This window comes from Narcine bancroftii, chromosome 13 (assembly GCF_036971445.1).
Source record: "Narcine bancroftii isolate sNarBan1 chromosome 13, sNarBan1.hap1, whole genome shotgun sequence".
Classification (NCBI taxonomy): Eukaryota; Metazoa; Chordata; class Chondrichthyes; order Torpediniformes; family Narcinidae; genus Narcine; species Narcine bancroftii.
Window position 1 is genome coordinate 35,997,348 of NC_091481.1, and position 23,611 is coordinate 36,020,958.

A 23,611-nucleotide genomic window follows, 5' to 3' on the forward strand; every position below is an offset into this window, starting at 1 on the left:
TTTTATGGCAATTTCTAATCACAATTTTTTGAGAATGATCACGATGCTTTAATTTTTTGCTAATTCTTTGCCCAACAGGGCCACTGAAGGGCACTCTTCACCTAGGAGGTAGATGTCAGATAAGAAGAATGAGAATGGGAAGGCAGATATGTCAAAGAGATTGATTGATATTGATATTGAACAAGCTTTGGGACTGAATTCATTGGGATTATGATTTGATTCAGATTTATGATTTTGTAAGTCCGACTGTTGGTGGGGGGGGTGGGGGGGGAGGGATGACACTGAAGCTTTTGGAAGTCATCTGCCACCTGTGGTTTTTTTTCCACACCCAGTTAATTGGGGAGTTATTACTCTTTTGTAGTTTTGGGGTATATATATATTTTTCTTGTACTTGTGTAATCATTTTCTGTTTGTTGAAGGGGGGTCTTTTTTGTAGTTTATCAATTTCGGGGTTTTTTTGCAAGGGAAGCTTTACTTTATTGAGAGGGTTTTTTTCTTATTGTAAAAAAAGAAAGTGACTACATTTGACTTGGGGAAGGCGACATCTCTGATCGTTGCGGTTCGTTCCACGGCAGGTCACATCATCCTTAGGCAATCACGCCACACCGGGCGGGACCGTTCCAGGAGGCGGGACCGTTCCAGGAGGCGGGACCGTTCCAGGAGGCGGGACCGTTCCAGGAGGCGGGACCGTTCCAGGAGGCGGGACCGTTCCAGGAGGCGGGACCGTTCCAGGAGGCGGGACCGTTCCAGGAGGCGGGACCGTTCCAGGAGGCGGGACCGTTCCAGGAGGCGGGACCGTTCCAGGAGGCGGGACCGTTCCAGGAGGCGGGACCGTTCCAGGAGGCGGGACCGTTCCAGGAGGCGGGACCGTTCCAGGAGGCGGGACCGTTCCAGGAGGCGGGACCGTTCCAGGAGGCGGGACCGTTCCAGGAGGCGGGACCGTTCCAGGAGGCGGGACCGTTCCAGGAGGCGGGACCGTTCCAGGAGGCGGGACCGTTCCAGGAGGCGGGACCCCTGGGCCGGGGAGGGGAGAGGGGAACCGGAGCGGAGCGATGGAGGCGAAGCAGCGCCGCGTCCTGCGGAGACTGCGGACGGAGCTGGCGGCTGAGCTGAGGGTGGATGAGCTGGTGCAGCACCTGTACCAGGAGCGGGTGGTGAACCAGGCCTTCCTGGAGGAGCTGGAGGCCGAGCCGGTCGGCGCCCGCAGGACCCTGAAGCTGCTCGATCACTTGCCGAGCCGCGGGCCTCGGGCCTTCGCCGCCTTCGCTGAGTCGCTGAGGGCCGACTTCCCGTGGCTCTGCCGCCGGCTGGAGGAGGAGGAGGAGGCGGGGGAGGAGGAACTGGAACCGCCGGCAGGTGAGCGTCCAGGACGGCCGCGTAGGCCCGGTGTGTCCCACTCTTCTATCGCCGCGTTCCCCCTCTCCCCCCTGCACCTCAAAGGACCCCCCCCCCTCCCCCTTCAACCCCTCCCCCCCTTCAACCCCTCCCCCTCCTCTCCCGCATTCCCTCGTTCCCCTACTCCTCCTCCCTCCATACCAGCCCCCAGGCCCCCCTACTCCTCCCTCCCCAGCACCCCCTCCAAACTCCCCCCCCCCCCCCAGGCCCCTCTCTCCCAACCCCCTCCCCAGGCCCCTCTCTCCCAACCCCCCCCCCCCAGGCCCCTCCAACCCCCTCCCCAGGCCCCTCTCTCCCAACCCCCTCCCCAGGCCCCTCTCTCCCAACCCCCCCCCCCCAGGCCCCTCTCTCCAACCCCCCCCCTGGCCCCTCTCTCCCAACCCCCCCCAGGCCCCTCTCTCCCAACCCCCCCCGGCCCCTCTCTCCCAACCCCCCCCCAGGCCCCTCTCTCCCAACCCCCCCCGGCCCCTCTCTCCCAACCCCCCCCCAGGCCCCTCTCTCCCAACCCCCCCCAGGCCCCTCTCTCCCAACCCCCCCCAGGCCCCTCTCTCCCAACCCCCCCCAGGCCCCCTCTCTCCCAACCCCCCCCAGGCCCCTCTCTCCCAACCCCCCCCAGGCCCCTCTCTCCCAACCCCCCCCAGGCCCCTCTCTCCAACCCCCCCCCAGGCCCCTCTCTCCCAACCCCCCCCAGGCCCCTCTCTCCCAACCCCCCCCAGGCCCCTCTCTCCCAACCCCCCCCAGGCCCCTCTCTCCCAACCCCCCCCAGGCCCCTCTCTCCCAACCCCCCCCAGGCCCCTCTCTCCCAACCCCCCCCAGGCCCCTCTCTCCCAACCCCCCCAGGCCCCTCTCTCCCAACCCCCCCCAGGCCCCTCTCTCCCAACCCCCCCCAGGCCCCTCTCTCCCAACCCCCCCCAGGCCCCTCTCTCCCAACCCCCCCCAGGCCCCTCTCTCCCAACCCCCCCAGGCCCCTCTCTCCCAACCCCCCCCCAGGCCCCTCTCTCTCCCAACCCCCCCCAGGCCCCTCTCTCCCAACCCCCCCCAGGCCCCCTCACTCCCAACCAGTACTGCATCTTTGGCTTGGCTTCGCGGACGAAGATTTATGGAGGGGGTAAAAGTCCACGTCAGCTGCAGGCTCGTTTGTGGCTGACAAGTCCGATGCGGGACAGGCAGACACGTTGCAGCGGCTGCAGGGGGAAAATTGGTTGGTTGGGGTTGGGTGTTGGGTTTTTCCTCCTTTGCCTTTTGTCAGTGAGGTGGGGCTCCTGCGGTCTTCTTCAAAGGAGGTTGCTGCCCGCCAAACTGTGAGGCGCCAAGATGCACGGTTTGAGGCGATATCAGCCCACTGGCGGTGGTCAATGTGGCAGGCACCAAGAGATTTCTTTAGGCAGTCCTTGTACCTTTTCTTTGGTGCACCTCTGTCACGGTGGCCAGTGGAGAGCTCGCCATATAACACGATCTTGGGAAGGCGATGGTCCCTCCATTCTGGAGACGTGACCACCCAGCGCAGCAGGATCTTCAGCAGCGTGACTCGATGCTGTCGACCTCTGCCATCTCGAATACTTCGAAGTTAGGGATGAAAGCGCTCCAATGGATGTTGAAGATGGAGCGGAGACAACGCTGGTGGAAGCGTTCTAGGAGCCGTAGGTGATGCCGGTAGAGGACCCATGATTCGGAGCCGAACAGGAGTGTGGGTATGTCAACGGCTCTGTAATACGCTTATCTTTGTGAGGTTTTTCAGTTGGTTGTTTTTCAGACTCTTTTGTGTAGTCTTCCAAAGGCGCTATTTGCCTTGGCGAGTCTGTTGTCTATCTCATTGTCGATCCTTGCATCTGATGAAATGGTGCAGCCGAGATAGGTAAACTGGTTGACCGTTTTGAGTTTTGTGTGCCCTATGGAGATGTGGGGGGCTGGTAGTCATGGTGGGGAGCTAGCTGATGGAGGACCTCAGTTTTCTTCAGGCTGACTTCCAGGCCAAACATTTTGGCAGTTTCCGCAAAGCAGGACGTCAAGCGCTGAAGAGCTGGCTCTGAATGGGCAACTAAAGCGGCATCGTCTGCAAAGAGTAGTTCACGGACAAGTTTCTCTTGTGTCTTGGTGTGAGCTTGCAGGTGCCTCAGATTGAAGAGACTGCCATCCGTGCTTGTTTCTTCTCTGGACATGACGGCTTTGTAAGGTGAGCCTGGTGGGCAGCTCGCTTCTTTGCCAGCAGCTCCTGGATTTCCTGGCTGTTTTCGCCAAACCAGTTCTTGTTTTTCCTGGAGGAGAAGCCCAGTACCTCTTCAGTGGATTGCAGTATGGTAGTCTTCAACTGATCCCAGAGGGTTTCAGGGGACGGGTCCGTGAGGTGGGTTGCATCGTGTCGAGCTTTGCTTTGTGGTTTGCCTGGAGTTTCCTCTCGCTTCGTCTGACTGCAGGTTTCCACATTGAACCTCTTTCTGGGGGCTTTACTGTTCCTGGGCTTTGGCTTGAAGTGAAGGTTGAGCTTGCAGCGAACCAGCCGGTGGTCAGTGTGGCATTCCGCGCTGGGCATGACCCTGGTTGTGGAGCACATCTCGTTTGTCACTTTCTCGCACCAGGATGTAGTCCAGGAGGTGCCAGTGTTTGGATCGGGGATGCATCAGGTAGTCTTAAGGCTGTCCCTCTGCTGAAAAAGGGTGTTTGTAATGACAAGCCGCTGTTCTGCGCAGAGCTCCAACAGGAGGCGCCCATTGTCGTTGCACTTGCCGACGCCATGCTCTGCCCAGGATTCCTGGCCAGGTTTCTGAGTCTTTGCCGACGCGAGCGTTGAAGTCGCCAAGGATGACAACCTTGTCGGCTGTAGGGGTGCGTTGGATGAGGTTGCGCAGGTCAGTGTAGAACTTGTCCTTTTCTGCTGGTTCCACCTGGAGGGTTGGAGCATAGACACTGATGAGGGTGATGCAACGCTTGTTTTGAAGGGGGAGTCGCATGGACATGATTCGGCTCCGAGTGGCCTGTCGGAAGGTTTTCGAGTTTGGAGGCAATGAAGTTCTTGACCATGAAGCCTACACCAGATAGGCGTCGTTCATCTAAAGGCTTGCCAGACCAGTAGAGTGTGTAGCCCGCGCCGCGTTCTTGGAGGCTGCCTACATCTGCCAGGCGGACTACACTGAGAGCGGCTCTGTCGATGTCAAGTCTGAGGAGTTCATGTGCAATGAGGGCAGACCGACGTTCAGTCGGTGGCTGTCAGCCTTGTCTAGCATGGTTCTGATGTTCCAGCATGCTAGCTTGAGTTTGTGAGCATCTTTTGAGGGGGAGGACGTGGAGGGGGAGGACGTGGAGGGGGAGGACGTGGAGGGGGAGGACGTGGAGGGGGAGGACGTGGCGGGGGAGGACGTGGCGGGGGAGGACGTGGCGGGGGAGGACGTGGCGGGGGAGGACGTGGCGGGGGAGGACGTGGCGGGGGAGGACGTGGAGGCGGGGAGACGTGGCGGGGGAGGACGTGGCGGGGAGGACGTGGCGGGGGGAGGACGTGGCGGGGGAGACGTGGCGGGGGAGGACGTGGCGGGGGGGGACGTGGCGGGGGGGGACGTGGCGGGGGGGGGACGTGGCGGGGGGGGACGTGGCGGGGGAGGACGTGGCGGGGGAGGACGTGGACCTGTCCTCGGGCCTGCGCAAAGGAGCTTTTAGGTGGAGTGCAGTGCGCGCAGTACTGGCCCCACCCTTTACACCCATGGTTCGTGTGCCGTGGCCGAGCAAGCTGGGACGTGGCAGCGAGGTCCTTGGGTAGTAGGTTTTATATCGGAGTGGCCTTCTCCTATGCAGGTTTCTTACCCGGGCTGGAGGGGTCTGCCTCCCCTCCTAGGTTGGTCCATACTGCCCTGACCGGGGCCGAGGCCGCCGCAGCTCTCCCTGTTCCCGGACTGGGGCCGCCGCCTCCAACTCTCTGCCCGGACCGGGGCCTCCGCCTGCCTCACTCGACCGAGGCCGGGGCCGCCGTCTACCCCTTGCTCCTGCCCGGATCGGGGCCGCCGCCGCCTACCCTCAGCCCGGACCGGGGCAGGGGCCGCCGCTGCCCTCTCTGTGCCCGGACTGGGGCCGCCGCCTCCCACTCTCTGCCCGGATCGGGGCCTCCGCCTGCCTCACTCGACCGAGGCCGGGGCCGCCGTCTCCCCCTTGCTCCTGCCTGGATCGGGGCTCTAACCAAGAGTTATTCTCCTTTCTATTACACAGAACACTTTTCCTCTCTTTTCTATTCTAACCCTTCACTTAATATCCACATCACAAGCCTCTCCAGTACATTTCCATCTCACTTCCTCCACCCCTGCCATTCATATTCCACCCTTATTTCTCCATCAAGCCTTCCAAACTCATTGTGTTGATGCTCTCCCATCTCTACCAGTCAGAGAATGGAAACAAATGAAATAATTGTGTACAAGAATGGAATGGCAATTGTCAAAGGTGATTTTGAAAGGTCAAAGCAATTTAGTTGAGGAAGCCTTGAGGAGCAATTCATAGGCTGCATTAATGATTTTTTGAACGGCATGCTACAAAACCTGCTGTCTTCGATTTGGTTATATATATTGAGACAGATAAAATGAATGATTTCAGAGTTGGGGATCCTCTTGAAAAGTATGGCTGAATTTCGAATACAGGTGCAGGGTGAGAAAGTAAGATCCAAACCAAGTGTGCACTGCTTGAACAAAGGAGATTATAGTGGGACGAGAGAGGAGTTGGCCGACATAGACTGGAAGTCTATGTGGTAGGACAGCTGAGAAAGAGTGGAAGACTTTCAAAGAGATTTTTAACAGTGGTCAACAAAAATATATTCCAGTTAGAAGTTAAACACGAAAGCCTACAGATGCCATGGTTGAAATAATTCTGGAGAAATTCAGCAGGTCAAACAGTGTACTTTACATAGCAAAGATGAAGATACAGAACTGACGTTTCAGACACGAGCCTTTCATCAAGGTGTGGAAAACAGTCGGCAGGCGTCCGAACAAAATGGTAGGTGGAGAGGAGCTTGGACCCAAAAGCAATAGCCAAAGGAGAAGGGAGAGAGGGCACAACTGCAAGCAGGGGGAAGGAGAGATGGCTCTGTGAAGAGGGTGGAAAGCTAAGGGAAAGAAGACAAGGGGAAAGGGAGAGTAGGTTAGTAGTAACCTGAGAAATCTCTGCCTTTCAAAGTGATCATTAATGATCTTCCTCAGAATAACTACCTGCCACTAAAGTTGAACTTGCAGGTCTCTACTTGCCCTGGTCCCTGTGTAACCAACTCTAGCCTTCCCTAGATATCTGGGCTGCTCCAAATCTGGCCCTCTGAGTTTCACTGCTCCCACCATTAACCACGAAGCCTTCAGCTGACTGAAGTTTCCTCTTGTAACTTCTCCCTCCCCCTCTTTTGGTCTGGTATTCTAATTCCCCTCTGTGGGTCTCTGATGTGCCATATTATGCAGGTATTTCATAACATTCTTATAAAGTGCCTTAGACATCTACCATGATAATGCTTTATTACGCTGTAAAAGCCTGCCCAAAGATGGTCCAACTACAAATGCCTTTTTTGTTAATATTACAGCTTTGATCATGTTCTCGGGAGATGCAGGAGATAATAACAGGGAACGATTGCTCATCGCACTGAGAGAACATTATTTATCTTGAAAATAGCAGTAGTCAGCAAATTGGTCATACTTAGGGAGATGGTTTTAAAATTAATTGACAATGCTGTAAATCATCCTCACCCAAAACATGTTATATAGTTGGAATAAAGAGAACACTTTATGTTCCACAGAATTTCACTCCACCTCAAAATAGTACTATTGAATAGAGGTTTCAGAGAAAGTGCTGGTTTTGATGTGGATCAGCAATTTGTAGCCAGTCAGATTGCAGTGGGCCCCTGGTCTGAAAGGGACGAGAAGTCAGAATCTGAATCAGGATTATTGTCCTGAACGTGTTATGAAATTTGTTGTTTTGCGGCAGCGTTACAGTGCAAACACCGGCACCACCTACGGCTCCTAGAACGCTTCCACCAGCGTTGTCTCGCTCCATCCCTCAACATCCATTGGAGCAGCTCACACCCCTACGTCGAGGTACTCGAGATGGCAGAGGTCGACAGCATCGAGTCCACGCTGCTGAAGATCCAGCTGCGCTGGATGGGTCACGTCTCCAGAATGGAGGACCATCGCCTTCCCAAGATCGTATTATATGGCGAGCTCTCCACTGGCCACCGTGACAGAGGTGCACCAAAGAAAAGGTACAAGGACTGCCTAAAGAAATCTCTTGGTGCCTGCCACATTGACCACCGCCAGTGGGCTGATAACGCCTCAAACCGTGCATCTTGGCGCCTCACAGTTTGGCGGGCAGCAGCCTCCTTTGAAGAAGACCGCAGAGCCCACCTCACTGACAAAAGGCAAAGGAGGAAAAACCCAACACCCAACCCCAACCAACCAATTTTCCCTTGCAACCGCTGCAATCGTGTCTGCCTGTCCCGCATCGGACTGGTCAGCCACAAACGAGCCTGCAGCTGACGTGGACTTTTTACCCCCTCCATAAATCTTCGTCCGCGAAGCCAAGCCAAAGAAAGAAAGAAAAAGACAGTGCAAACATTGCTACAAAATTACATTTTAGAATGAATAAATTAGTGCAAAAATAAGCGAAAGTGAGGTGGTGTCTGTGGTGTGAGGTGAAATCTGACGGCAGAGGGGCTAAATCTTTCCTTGTGCCGTTGGGTACACATCTTCCTGATGGTAACAGTGTCAAGACGGCATGGACTGGGTTGTGGGGGTCCTTGAGGAATGATGCCCATGAGTGGGGACTGGTGCTCATGATGTCGCTAGCCTCGTTCACAACTCCAATACAGCGTAATAAAGCTGATATTCATAAAGCATCTTTATCATGGTTAGGTGTCTAAGGCACTTTATAAGAATGTTATGAAATACCTGCATAATATGGCACATCAGAGACCCACAGAGGAGAATTAGAATACCAGACCAAAAGAGGGGGAGGGAGAAGTTACAAGTAAAAATTTTTTTCTTGTCCTGTGCATTGGCACCTCCATAGCAGACAGTAATGAAAGCAGTCAGAATGCTGTCCATGGTCCACCTGTAGAAATTTGCAAGAGTCTTGGGTGACGTACCAAATCTCCCCAAACTCCTCACAAAATATCGCTGCTGGTGAGGCTTCACGACTGCATCAACATGGAGGCCTCAGGACAGATCCTCACAAATGTTGACATCCAGGAATTTGAAGTTCTTTACCCTTTCCACAGCTGACCCTTTGATAAGGACTGGTTTGTGATCTCCTGAAGTCCGCAATCAGTTCCTTGGTTTTGTTAACGTTGAGTTCAATGTTTTTGTTGTGGCACCACCCAACTAGCAGATCTATGTCCCTCCTGTACGCTTCCTCGATGCAGTCAGTGATTCTGCTCATGACCCTAGTATCATTGGGGGATTTGTAGATGGAATTTGAATTGGGGTTGGCCTCGCAGTCATGGGTGTAGAGTGAGTAGAGCAGTGGGCTAAGTACATCTCCTTGAGGTGCGCCTGTATTGATTGTCAGTGAAGAGGAGATACAGTTTCTGATTCGTACTGACTGTGGTTTTCCGATGAGGAAGAAAAGGAACCAATTGCAGAGGCCCAGGTTTTGACCAGCACTGAGTTGAAGGCTGAACTGTAGTTGACGAAAAGAAGCCTGATGTACATGTTGCTGTTGTCTAGATTATCCAGAGCTAAGTGGAGAGCCAGTGAGATTGTGGAGTTATTGTGACAATAGGTAAATTGCACCTTTACGTAGGTGCGACCATGACCATCCTCTCAAAGCATTTCATCACAGTATATGTGAGTGGTGCTGTGTACAGTTTTTTTGCACTATCAAGAAGTGGTACAGGTACACAATCTTTTATCCGTACATCTAAAATCCGGAAAGCTCCAAAATCTGGCAAGTGGGGAGAGAGATGGCAGCGCGAGTTGGGCGGGCAAGGGGGAGAGACCAGCAGCACGAGTAGGGCGGGTGAAGGAGAGAGACCGGCAGCGCGAGTCAGATGGGGGAGGGGGGAAGATGGCAGCGCAACTGGAAGGGGATGCAGGTGGATACGGCAGCACAATTCAGGTGGGTTTAAATCTGGCTTTCCAAAATCCGGAAAAATGCAGAAATTTGGGACACACTGTCCCCTAAGAATTCTGGATAAAGGATTGTGTACCTGTAATTCTGTCTCACTGCAGAAAAAATACTCAGAATTTATTGTCATGAACAAGTCACGAAATTTGGTGTTTTATGGCAGCGTCGTAATGCAAATGTTCAAATTATGAACCAGCTTACAACAATTACATAAAAAAATAAAATTAGTAGAGCATGAAAAGTAAGGCAGTGTCTTTGGTCCATTGATTATTCAGGAATCTGATGGCAGCGGGGAAGAAGCTGTCCTTGTGCCGCTGAGTGCGTGTCTTTAGGCTCCTGTACCTTTTCCCCAATGGTAGCAGGGCATGGCCTGGGTGGTAGGGGTCTTTGAAGATAGAGGCTGCTTTTTTAAGACACCGCCTCAAATAGATATCCTCGATGGAGTGAAGTCTGGAGCTTGTGATGTTGCAGGCTGAGTTAACAACTCTCTGGAATTTTTCTTTGTCCTGAGATTTGGTGCCTCCATACCAAACAGTAATGAAATCAGCAAGAATGCTCTCCATGGTACATCTGTAGAAGTTTATGAGAGTCTTCTGTGACAGGCCGAATCTCCTCAAGCGTCTCACAAAGTTTAATTGCTGGTGAGCCTTCAACATAGAAGGTCCAGGACAGATGCTCGAAGATGTTTACACCCAGGAATTTGAAGTTCCTGACTATTACTGAGACGTTGATGAGGACTGGGACGTGATCCCCTGACTCCCTCATGGTCCACAATCATCTCCTTCAATTTGCTAGCATTGGGTGCAAGGTTATTGTGATTCCACTCAACAGCTGATCTATCTCCCTTCTGTACACTTCCTCATTGCCATTTGTGATTCTGCCGGCAACTGTGGTTGTATGTGATGTCATGTATGTACTCTGACAATAAATCTGAATCTGTGCTACCGGACAATCGACATTGAGGCAGTTCATTCTGCCCTTTTGAAGCAGGTAGGAACCTCCAGCTGCAGCTAGTCACAGGTTTTCAGTACCCTGCCCCCCGTTGTCAGGGCCTGTAGTCTTGTAAATGTTCACCGTCTTGAAGGATGTTCTGATGTTGGCCTCAGCAACAGATATCACAGGATCGTCAGCTTCTTCAGGATTTTCAGAATTAATGTAGAATTTTCCTACTGAAAGTGAGAATAAAAGGGGTTCAGCTCATCGCATAGTGAAGCATCACAGCCTTTTATGGCATCTGGCTTTGCCTTGTAGGATGTAATGGTTTACAATCCCTGTCATATCTGGCGAGTATTTGACTGTCTCCAGCTTCCCTTGGAATTGCCTCTTTGCTGCTATGATGGCCTTCCGTGGGTCTCACCTGGACGTGCTGTGGATATCTGGTTTACCATGCCATCGATCTTGCCCTCATCAGGTTCCGAATCCTCTGATTCATCTATGGTTTCTGGTTATGTATTACCTTGTAATGCCCAGATCAAGACTGATTTTGAATTAGATTCAGATTTCAGATTTATTGTCAGAGTACAGTGTTAGAAAAGACATTTCCTTCTGTAGAAAAAATAGTTTGACTTTTTCAGTTTTTAATCAAGTTGAACTGGAAACTTCCCATAAGGCCAGCTTAAATAAATCTTAACCAGACCAAGGAATTTGGTACTGATCCTGCCTATGATGTAAAGTAGTTTGATCTACTGCAGAATGTCGTGTTTCACTCCATCTGCTGGAGGGTTGGGGATATACAAGCACTCATTCTGAAGGCAGAGTGCTGGCAACACTGAGCTGGCCAGAGCATCTCTGTGAAGAGAGAGAGAGAGAGAGAGAGATGTGGTTCATGTTTCAGGTCGATGACCTTTAGCAGAATTGGGAAAGGTTGTAGATCATACATGCACAGAAGGGTGGAGCAGGCGAAGCGACTTTCTATGTTGGTTTGGAGACTGAGGCCGACTGAATGGCACAATTTGTGCTGGTTGAGTTTAGCGTGTTAATGTGGGGCGATGTAAGTAGGAGGAGGTGAGAGAACTGAAGAGGGAAAAATGCTGGAATTTCTGAGGTGCAAAACGTTGCGGTTGGTGAAATCTGGACCAAAAGAGAATGCGATAAGTTTTTTTGTGGGCAGGCAGCATCTGAAATTTAAAAAATCTTAAATTTAGATGCACAACCTGGTAACAGGCATTTCTGGCCTGTGAGCCCATGCCACCTAAATACACCCAATGAACCTACAACCCAACCCCCCCCCCCCCCCCGTACGTTTTGAAGGGTGGGGGGAAACTGGAGTGCTCAGAGGAAACCCACTTGGACACAGGGAAAACATACCAACACCTTACAGACAGTGCTGGATTGGAATCCAGATCGCTGACACTGTAATAACGATACCATCCCCTCTGCCGACTGTGTGGAGAGAGAAAAATTGAGTTGATAAAGATTTTCCAGAATTCCCCATTTCTGATCTACAGGGAAGGCTGGCTTTCTGAGGGAAGGTGGAATTCTGTTCCTCAAGCTTATTTTGGGCTCATTGAATCAAGAAAGGGAGTTCAAAGGTAGAGGATGAAAAATTAAAGTTTTGAAGAGTTGGAAGCTCAAGCGAGGAAAACTGTCAAATTTTCTCCAACATGAAAGAGACTACATTGTGAGCAGCAAATGATTTGGAAGTAGTTTCTCCTGGGAGCAGAGTTTAGCCCTGGGATGGTGGGAAGAGAAGCAGTAAATGCTTCGTGCTGGTACAAAGAATAAATCATTGATTCATAAAATAATTGAGGTATTTTTTATGATATCACAGAATTGTAAATGTATTTTATATTAAATTTTAAATGTAGACATACAGCATGGTAAGGGCCAACAAGTCTGCGCCACCCAATTGGCCTACAGCCTCCAGTACATTTTGAAGGGTGGGAGGAAACCAGCACACTCTGAGGAATCCCACGCAGACATGGGGAGAATGTACAAGCTCTTTAGAGACAACGCTGGATTTGAACCCAGGTCGCTGGTGCTGTAACAGTGTGGCGCTAACTGTGCCATTAAGCGCAGAAAGGACTTGGAGCACAAAATTCAACTGTAGAACTCCATCAAAAATGGCAACTCTGCCTAATCCCACCTCCAGCATTTGAGTTGTGTCTGCATGAATATAATATGTAATATTCGTGAATGTTATAAAAACAAGGGATTTAAATGGGATGTTTTTGTGACAGGTTACGGGTCTGAAAGTGACCTGAGAGTTGTCTTGCCATTTTGTAATCATCTCTGCCTACCTCCAGAATTGACATTGAGCACTCTTTCCTTTTTTAGGATAACTTTTTGAAATTGAGCTGGACTGTAACTGGCCATGTGAGCCAGTCTCACTTTAATACAGCTGCCCCAAGTGAAGGGACTACAGTTAGGGTGGTGGTATGTGGTTTGGGAGAAGTTATTGCTACATGACAATATCTCCATTCTAAATTTGGATTGAGTAATTTACTTGGGCATAGCTGAAACAAATGCAGAGAGGGGAATTTTAAAACTGCAGTCACGATTTGCGTAGAGAGCTAAGGAAATGTTTTTTAAAAATTATCCATGGATTTTTTTTTAATTTAATTTTTTATTTTTCACACCATAAATCACATTAACCATGATACACACTTTTTCCTTTTCACACATATAAGTGTCATTTTCATCCCCCCCCCCTCCCTCCTCCCATCCCACCCTCCCTACCTCCCCCCTCCCGTCCATTTAAGGTATAAAATCTAGGATATATTAAACCAGTCAGACAATGTTGTCATTCAATAAAAATACACCAGAAATTCCACTGAGTCCATTCTTTTCATTTCCTTTTCCTTCCGTTAACTTAGGTAGTGATTGTCCCCAGTAGGTTTTCGCTATTGTGTTTAATGTAAGGCTCCCATATTTGTTTGAATATTTCAATATTATTTCTTAAACTATATGTTATTTTTTCTAATGGAATACATTTATTCATTTCTATATACCATTGTTGTATTTTCAAATTATCTTCCAATCTCCAGGTTGACATAATACATTTTTTTGCTACGGCTAGAACTATCTTAACAAATCTTTTTTTGTGCATCCTCCAAATCAATTCCAAATTCTTTGTTTTTTATGTTACTTCGGAGGAAGATCTCTGGATTCTTTGGTATATTGTTTTCTGTTATTTTATTTAATATCTAATTTAGATCTTCCCAAAATTTTTCTACTTTCTCACATGTCCAGATTGCATGAATTGTTGTTCCCATTTCTTTTTTACATCGAAAACATCTATCAGATACTGTTGGGTCCCATTTATTTAACTTTTGAGGTGTAATGTATAGCCTGTGTATCCAATTATATTGTATCATACGTAACCTCGTATTTATTGTATTTCTCATCGTTCCAGAGCATAACTTCTCCCATGTTTCCTTTTTTATCTTTATATTTAAATCTTGTTCCCATTTTTGTTTAGTTTTACCATTTGTTTCCTCATTCCCCTTTTCTTGCAGTTTAATATACATATTTGTTATAAATCTTTTGATTATCATTGTATCTGTAATCACATATTCAAAGTTACTTCCCTCTGGCAAACTTAAAACTGCTTCCTAATTTATCCTTCAAGTAGGATCTCAATTGGTAATATGCCAGCGCTGTATCTTGAGTTATATTGTATTTATCTTTCATTTGTTCAAAGGATAAGAATCTATTTCCTGAAAAACAATTTTCTATTCTTTTAATCCCTTTTTTCTCCCCTTCTCTAAAGGAAAGGTTATCTATTGTAAAAGGGAGTAACTTGTTTTGCGTCAATATTAGTTTTGGTAATTGATAATTTGTTTTATTTCTTTCTACATGAATCTTCTTCCAAATATTGAGTAGATGATGTAATACTGGAGAACTTCTATGTTGTACCAATTTTTCATCCCATTTATATAATATGTGTTCAGGTATCTTTTCCCCTATTTTATCTAATTCTAATCTAGTCCAATCTGGCTTTTCCCTTGTTTGATAAAAATCTGATAGGTATCTTAATTGTGCGGCTCTATAATAATTTTTAAAGTTTGGCAGTTGTAAGCCTCCTTGTTTATACCATTCTGTTAATTTATCTAGTGCTATCCTCGGTTTCCCCCCTTTCCATAAAAATTTCCTTATTATTTTCTTTAACTCCTTGAAGAATTTCTCTGTCAGTTGTATTGGCAATGCCTGAAATAGGTATAATATCCTTGGAAAAATGTTCTTTTTAATACAGTTTATCCTTCCTATTAGTGTTAGTGGTAAATCTTTCCAATGCTCTAAATCGTCCTGTAATTTTTTCATTAGTGGATAATAATTGAGTTTATATAGTTGGCCGAGATTTTTGTTTATTTGTACACCTAGGTATCTTATTGCTTGCATTTGCCATCTAAATGGTGATTCCTTCTTAAATTTTGAGAAATCCGCATTATTCATAGGCATTGCTTCACTTTTATTTACGTTGATCTTGTAACCCGACACTTCTCCATATTCCTTCAATTTCTTATATAATTCTTTTATTGATAGTTCTGGTTCTGTTAAGTATACTATAACATCATCCGCAAATAAACTGATTTTATATTCCTTGTCTTTTATTTTTATCCCTTTTATATTACTTTCTGTTCTTATCAATTCTGCTAGTGGTTCTATAGCTAACGCAAACAATAAAGGTGAGAGTGGGTATCCCTGCCGTGTTGACCTGCTTAAGTTAAATTGCTTTGATACATGTCCATTTACTGTCACTTTCGCTAATGGTCCCTTATATAATGCTTTAATCCAATTAATATACTTCTCCGGTAAACTGAATTTTTGCAATACTTTGAACAAATAATTCCATTCTACTCTGTCAAAGGCCTTCTCTGCGTCTAAAGCAACTGCTACTGTTGGTGCTTTATTCCCTTCTACTGCATGAATTAAGTTAATAAATTTACAAATATTGTCTGTTGTGTGCTTTTTTTTGATAAATCCAATTTGGTCTAGATTTACCATTTTCGGTACATATTCTGCTAATCTGTTTGCTAATAGTTTAGCTATTATCTTATAATCTGTGTTAAGTAAAGATATTGGTCTATATGACACTGGTGTGAGTGGATCTTTCCCTTGCTTTAGTATTACTGTAATTATTGCTGTTTTACATGAATCTGGTAAGCTTTGTATTTTATCAATCTGGTTGATTACTTCCAGGAGGGGCGGAATTAATAAGTCTTTAAATGTTTTATAGAATTCTATTGGGAATCCATCCTCTCCTGGTGTCTTATTATTTGGTAATTTTTTTATTATCTCTTGTATTTCTACTATTCCAAATGGCTCTGTTAATTTATTTTGTTCCTCTATTTGTAGTTTTGGTAGTTCAATTTTAGTCAGAAATTCATCTATTTTCCCTTCTTTCCCTTCGTTTTCAGTTCAGTATAATTGTTCATAGAATTCTCTAAAGTTTTCCTTAATTTCTTTTGGATTATATGTAATTTGTTTGTCTTTTTTCCTTGATGCCAATACCATTTTCTTAGCTTGTTCTGTCTTAAGCTGCCATGCTAGGATTTTGTGCGTTTTTTCACCTAGTTCATAATATTTCTGTTTTGTCTTCATTATATTCTACTCCACCTTATATGTTTGTAGTGTTTCATTTTATTTTTTTATCGGCCAATTCTCTTCTTTTAGTTATATCTTCCTTCATTACTAATTATTTTTCTATATTTACTATTTCCCTTTCCAACTGCTCTGTTTCCTGATTATAGTCCTTCTTCATCTTGGTTACATAACTTATTATTTGCCCTCTAATGAATGCTTTCATTGCATCCCATAGTATAAACTTATCTTTCACTGATTTCGTATTTATTACAAAATACATTTTAATTTGTTTTTCAATAAATTCTCTAAAATCCTGCCTTTTAAGTAACATGGGGTTTAATCTCCAGCTATACATTCTTGGAGGGATGTCCTCTAACTTTACTGTCAATATTAAGGGTGAATGGTCCAATAGTATTCTAGCTTTATATTCTGTTTTTTTTTACTCTATCTTGCATACGAGCTGATAACAAAAATAGGTTTATTCTTGAGTATGTTTTATGTCTAGCCGAGTAATATGAATATTCCTTTTCCTTTGGGTGTTGTTTCCTCCATATATCCAAAAGTTGCATTTCTTCCATCGATTTAATTATAAATTTGGTTACTTTGTTCTTTCTGTTAATTTTTTTCCCAGTTTTGTCCATATTTGAATCCAAATTCAGGTTGAAATCCCCTCCTATTAATATGTTCCCTTGCGTATCTGCTATCTTCAAAAAGATATCTTGCATAAACTTTTGATCTTCTTCGTTAGGTGAATATACATTGAGTAGATTCCAAAACTCCGAATATATCTGACATTTTATCATTACATATCTCCCTGCTGGATCTATTATTTCCTCTTCTATTTTAAATGGCACATTTTTACTAATTAATATAGCTACTCCTCTTGCTTTTGAATTATACGATGCTGCTGTTACGTGTCCTACCCAATCTCTCTTTAATTTCTTGTGCTCCAATTCAGTTAAATGTGTTTCTTGCACAAATGCTATATCAATTTTTTTCTTTTTTCAGTAAATTTAGCAGTTTCTTCCTTTTAATTTGGTTATGTATTCCATTAATATTTAAAGTCATATAGTTCAACGTAGCCATTTTATACTTTGTTTATCTTCCCTTTCCGTTTTTCCATCATTACCTTTCCTTCTTATCCATTTCTGTTTTCTTGTTTTGAACCCTTTATAAGACAACATTTCTAAAACATCAAACATTTTCCTTATTCTCCTATTTAAAACTTGTTTAGCCCCAATCCCCCCTTCCCCTCCTGAGTTTTCCTTTATCTCTTGTCGGACAACCACATCTCCCCTCTCCATTTGGATTTGCCCCCCCCAGAAAAGATTTCACTTTTCATATGTAACAAAGGTCACTCTTTTAATTCCCTCCTTATTCCCTCTATTCCATTTCCTTCCCTTATTAATTCTTGTCTATACTATCTATATTTTCCTCTAAATACGGATACCTTCATGTATGCACATTATACATATACACACATATACCTCTTTACCCACATACATATGAATCGTGGTCATTTTTACTCTTATTACATGTCTTCATCTCTGTTTGTTTTGTAGTTGTTCTTCAAATTTCCTTGCTTCCTCTGGATCTGAGAATAGTTTTTTTCCATAAGATCGTTTTCGATGTATTGAACTCCTTCCTCTTCTTCAGGAGTTCAAAACTTATGTCTTTTTAGTTCGCAGTCTTTTGTATTCTCGTTACACGTCTTCATCTCTCAGTCTATTTTGTAATTGTTCTGCAAATTTTCGTGCTTTCTCTGGATCCGAGAATAGTCTGTTTTGCTGTCCTGGAATAAATATTTTCAATACCGCTGGATGCTTTAGTATAAATTTATACCCTTCCATAAAATAGCCTTTGCTATATTGAACTCCTTCCTCTTCTTCAGGAGTTCAAAACTTATATCTGGATAAATGAAGATTTTTTGCCCTTTGTACTCCAGTGGCTTGTTGCCCTCCCTTACTTTTTCCATTTTTTTCTCCAGTACCTTTTCTCTTGTAGTATATCTTAGGAATTTTACTAAAATAGATCTTGGCTTTTGTTGTGGTTGTGGTTTAAAGGCCAATGCTCTATGTGCCCTTTCTATTTCCATTTCTTGCTGTAGTTCTGGACATCCTAGGATCCTAGGGATCCAATCTTTTATAAACTCTCTCATATTCTTGCCTTCTTCATCTTCCTTAAGGCCCACTATCTTTATGTTATTTCTTCTGTTATAATTTCCATTATATCTATTTTCTGAGCTAACAGTTCTTGTGTCTCTTTAACTTTTTTATTAGATTCCTCTAATTTCTTTTTTAAGTCCTCTACCTCCATTTCTACTGCTGCTTCTCGTTCTTCCACCTTGTACATTCTTTTTCCCATTTCTGATAAGGTCATATCTATTTTATTCATTTTCTCTTCTGTATTGTTTATTCTTCTTCTTAAATCATTAAATTCTTGCGCTTGCCATTCTTTAAATGACTCCATGTATTCTTTAATAAGAGAAAGTATATCCTTTGTCTTGCTTTTCCCTTCTTCTATTTCACTGTACTCTTCCTCTTCTTCTTCCTCTGGGTTGGCCATCTGTTGTTTCTTTGTGTCCTTTTCTTCTCTTCTTTCTTGTTTTTGTTGTCTTCTATATTCTCCTCTTGCTGCAGCTGTTCTGCAGCTGTCATTGCCGGCTGTGGAGATCGACTCCCCAGCTGGTCACCCCTCCCGTCGGTGTGTTTTTTTTCATGCGCGGTTGTGCACTTTTACTCGGCTCAGCGAGCCATTTTTGTAGTCTACTTTCTACCGACCTGAGGGAGCAGGTTTCTCTCTCCACCGCGGGCCTTTTCGAACAGGTAAGGCCTTCTCCTTCATCTTCTGTTGTCTTCTCTTCCTCTCTTCTTACCGTTGGTTTCGATTTTTCTTTTTTCGTCGCCATCTTCTTTCCACCTTTATACTTACTTTACTTTAATTTTTATTTTTGTGCCTTTGTGTTTTCCTTTGTTTTTTCCGACTTTTCTGGAGAGGGCTGGAGTTCACCGTCCGGCCACTACTCCATCATGTGACTCCTCAAAATTATCCATGGATTGAAGAGGAGTAGGACTATTCACAGATGGCATAGCACCCAATCTCATAGTCTTACCTCATTACAACTCCCAGATGTATATGTAGGGGTGTGTGTGTATTGCTTCTGACAGGCGTAACCAGTGGTTGGAGCACGGAATCCATAATTTTGAAGGCGCGTGAGCTTCCTGGCACCATGTCATGTGTTGGCAGCTCTTCAGAATCATTTTCTCTGGTGCTTGTGATGTTGCAGGCTGAGTTAACAACTCTCTGGAATTTTTCTTTGTCCTGAGATTTGGTGCCTCCATACCAGACAGTAATGCAATCAGCCAGAATGCTCTCCACGGTACATCTGTAGAAGTTTATGAGAGTTTCTGTGCCAATGGCACAGAATCAGTGCTGCCCAATTACAACTAATTATCCTATACCCTGGTATAGTGGGGAGGAAACAGGAGCCCCGGGAAAACCCATGCAGACATGGGTAGAACGTACCAACTCCTTACAGACAGCATGGGAATCGAAGCCCGGACCTGATCACTGGTTCTGTAAGGGCGTTGCTCTAACCACTACGCCAGCCATGTCATGATCTGGAATGTTCAAATGACTAGAAAAGACGAATGAGTCCATCTTAATTACAACTAGGAAAAATGATCACATCTGCCTCACTTGAGAGCTGAGAACTTTGGAACTGTCATCAAATAGGGTTTTTACACTGCAAGCACGTAACGGCACAATCAATGAAATTTGCTGCTACCTGGGCAGTCTATAAAGGAAAGGGCTGGAATTTTTAGTCAATTCCTGCACTGCAATTTACTCTGCAGGACCCCTACCACTTTTCGGGGGAAATCTGCAGTCTAAATCACACCACAAATCTCACCTCATTAATCTGGCATCCAGCTGATGACTCACGCCACGTTGCTCCACATAAAGACACTGGGACTAACATGCACAGGAACTTAAAAAGTCTAAAGTCAAAAAAAGGCAGTGGAATCAGTGTGGGGACTGATACAGTGCAGTTGGGAAACCTGAAAATTTGAAGTACAGTACGGATTCGAACCTTTGTAACTTTGAAAAATTATAACTTGGGGACTATATGAATACATCTGGGCTGTCCAGGTGTTTCAGAGCTTTATGTGAACCAATGAGATGCTATCTGCTGTAGATCTGTTACTACGATAGGTGAATTAGAATTGATCCATGTTGCTGCTTAGACAGGTTCAGTGTAATTGAAGTGTTTAAGGATTTGATAGGATACATGGAACTAATTACTCTGGTGAGAAAGTGTAGAAGAAGGCATGTATAATCTTAGAATTAGAGTCAGCCCTTTGACAGTGATGTCAGGAGGCAGATAAATCATTAAGGAAATCTGGCACATCCTCTCAAACTGGTGAAGTTGAGAGTTGATTGAAAATGTCAATGCTGGAATTGAAATCTATTAAAGAATCAAGGTAGGTAAATGGAGTTCAGTCATAGTCTTTACTGAATGGTTGAGCTGCCTCAAACATGGGCTTCTCATATTCTGGAGAGATCCAATATTTTGGTATTTCTTCAGCTGACCTGTAGGATGTCAATTGAGCTAACATGCCAAGTCCAATCAGTGTAGTGTTGTGATGTTTTCCTCTCATACTAAAAATCTGTCTGCATATGATGCTTTCATTTTGAAGTTGCACTGGAAAGCTACAATGTCAATTGTTACCTCTTTTTCTGCCTTCCAGATGAAGTACCATTAACCATTTCGGACCAGGTCTTGAATGGAGTGCCCACTGACAAACAATTAAATCGGCTCTCCAGCCAACTGGGACTAGAGTGGGAGAGAGCAGTGGTGGATCTTGGACTGAAGACTTCAGACATCTATAGATGCAAAATGAACCACCAATACAATGTGCAGGCACAGATCCTGGCCGCATTTGTCCTGTGGAAACAAAGGTCAGGAAAACGTGCCACTGTGCAGAACCTGTGCAATAGTCTCATTTCAGCAGATGTTGATCCCACAGTGATAAACAATGTATTCCAGTAAAAAAAATTGCCTGGGTTTGGCTTACTGGCCAAAAGCTCATCTTCTCACCTGCCTGCATTTACCTGAGCTAGAAGTGAAAGGCTAGTCAGCTGATCACGTGTTTGGGAGACATTTGACAAGATAGCAGTGTCCCAGCCAGTGTAATTGTTTGGCCTCACCTCTGATATTCAGGAACATTTAAAAGCATAACCTTGCTGTATGGTTTGTGGCCAAACCTGCTTAACATAAGAGCCAAACTTCAGAGGTTTGAGAGCTGCAACAATCACACGATCGTAAGCCATGCTCACCGAATCCATCATTGTGAGTAGTGACTCGTACGATTCCTCTTTCAGTCAACATTGTCTAGGATGACCAGCAATGCCCCAAATCTGGCACTGACCAGTTGATGCTGTTAAAAGCAAATCACAACATTTAATAACAAATGATCATTTCAAGGTTTAAATTTTATTCAGATAGTTTAAAATAAACCACTGTCCGCTTCTGCAAGCCGACAACGGCAGGACCCCGCGGAGAAACGCTGAGACCTCGCAAGTAGCTAATAGTGCATGCGTGCAGTAGCGTCGGAGCCGGCGGGAAGGTGGCAGGGGTGTTGAGACTGTCATCAAGGTGGGATGACCCTATTTTAAGGTAAACATTTTCAGTTTCACAAATCGTCCTACACAATGGCATATATGGTATTGCACATTATATATCAAAGAGCCGCAGTTTGGCCATACCTGCTTTATATGATATATCATTAAAATATTTAAAGAAAATAGAATGAGGAAGGTAAAATCCTCAGTGTAATGCTGGCCTTTCCCATGCTCTGCCAGTGGATTCCCATTGAATTTGCATGAAGCCGTAACCTGGAAATGGAAAATTGTCAGTAGTCCCCTTCTGGAACCTTTGGGTATTGCTGACCTCGAGGTCAACAAGCCCTGATCACTTTGCACAAACTGTATCCTTTGGGAACTAGATCAAGATCAAAATACAAAGTCTTCTATGTACCTGTGCTAGACAGAGCAACTCTGTCTAAGCAAAATAAACAGGCAAGGGGGCAATGCACAAATGTGCTGGAGAAACTCAGCAGGTTACACAGCATCCAGAGGAAATAAAAGGCAATCAAGGTTTTGGGCCTGGGCTTGTCTGGTATGAAAGGGTGGTTTCTTCACATTGTAATGCTGTTTTAAGCACTTGTGTTTTGAAATTGTATTCCTCTACCGGCATCACCTACGGCTCCTAGAACGCTTCCACCAGCGTTGTCTCCTCTCCATCCTCAACATTCATTGGAGCGCTTTCATCCGTAACGTCGAAGTACTTGAGATGGCAGAGGTCGACAGCATCGAGTCCACGCTGCTGAAGATCCAGCTGCGCTGGATGGGTCACGTCTCCAGAATGGAGGACCATCGCCTTCCCAAGATCGTGTTATATGGCGAGCTCTCCACTGGCCACCGTGACAGAGGTGCACCAAAGAAAAGGTACAAGGACTGCCTAAAGAAATCTCTTGGTGCCTGCCACATTGACCACCGCCAGTGGGCTGATATCGCCTCAAACCGTGCATCTTGGCGCCTCACAATTCGGCGGGCAGCAACCTCCTTTGAAGAAGACCGCAGAGCCCACCTCACTGACAAAAGGCAAAGGAGGAAAAACCCAACACCCAACCCCAACCAACCAATTTTCCCCTGCAGCCGCTGCAACCGTGTCTGCCTGTCCCGCATCGGACTTGTCAGCCACAAACGAGCCTGCAGCTAACGTGGACATTTACCCCTCCATAAATCTTCTCCGCGAAGCCAAGCCAAAGAAATAGAAATAGACAATGATATATTTTGTTCAACGTGGAAGCGTTGCACAAATTCATGAGCTATGTCGATTAAGAGTTTTAAGCACAACCTCCCACTAAACCATTTCTTATTCTTGCTCATTATATACAGTAAAACCTCGTTAGAACGCAGTAGTTGGGGTCCAAGATTTCATACCTCATTAAGCCGAGTTGCAGAATAGATACAGGAGTGGCCGGCGCGGGACGTCAGGGCTGCCCCTGCCCCAACATCCTGCGGTGGCTGCCCTGCCCCGAAATCCTCCGCCGGGGAGCAGGGGTAGTGAGGAGGGTGGCTGTCGGGCGCGGGGAGTTAGGTTGCTGGCTGATTGTCATCAGCCTGTCCCTTAGCAGATTGGGATCCACAGACACCCGTGCTCTAAGCAATCCCGCAGATTAACGAATCACATTCGTACGAGGTTTCAGTGGACTATGTATATTAGATCATCGGTAACATTTGATGGCAAATGGGAAATAGACATAAAAGCAAGAACAGAATTTATGAGAAATGAGAAACATCCTAAAGAATAAGAAAATTGCAATTGACATTTGCCTTAGAACTCTCAGCTGCTACATTTTTCCTATATTGATGTACAGCTGCGAGTCACAGCTGCAAGTTGTGGATCATCACAAATGAAATGGAAAAAAAATCAATGCAGCTTAGATGTTTCTCAGAAGAAAGCTGACAGGATAACAAAGGAAGAAGTTCTACAGAGAACAAAAACAAAATGTACATTACTTAAAGGAATCAGAAAACAGCAATCAAAATTCTTTGG

General features: G+C 45.7%; 1 protein-coding gene across 1 annotated transcript; it reads left to right on the forward strand.

Annotated features, from left to right (window-relative positions):
* Positions 1-1,019: 1,019 nt before the first annotated feature.
* Positions 1,020-22,440, forward strand: cradd (CASP2 and RIPK1 domain containing adaptor with death domain). The gene is made up of 2 exons (XM_069908714.1): positions 1,020-1,356; positions 20,739-22,440. Exons 1-2 carry the CDS (start codon positions 1,053-1,055, stop codon positions 21,038-21,040), a joined length of 606 nt encoding a protein of 201 aa, XP_069764815.1. The 5' UTR covers positions 1,020-1,052; the 3' UTR covers positions 21,041-22,440.
* The last annotated feature ends 1,171 nt before the right edge of the window (positions 22,441-23,611 follow it).

Excerpts from the sequence above, each read along its gene's own strand:
- cradd (XM_069908714.1), top strand. The coding sequence starts at position 1,053 with ATGGAGGCGAAGCAGCGCCGCGTCCTGCGGAGACTGCGGACGGAGCTG. Across the intron at positions 1,357-20,738 it reads GGAACTGGAACCGCCGGCAG|ATGAAGTACCATTAACCATT; the intron begins GTGAGCGTCCAG and ends TCTGCCTTCCAG.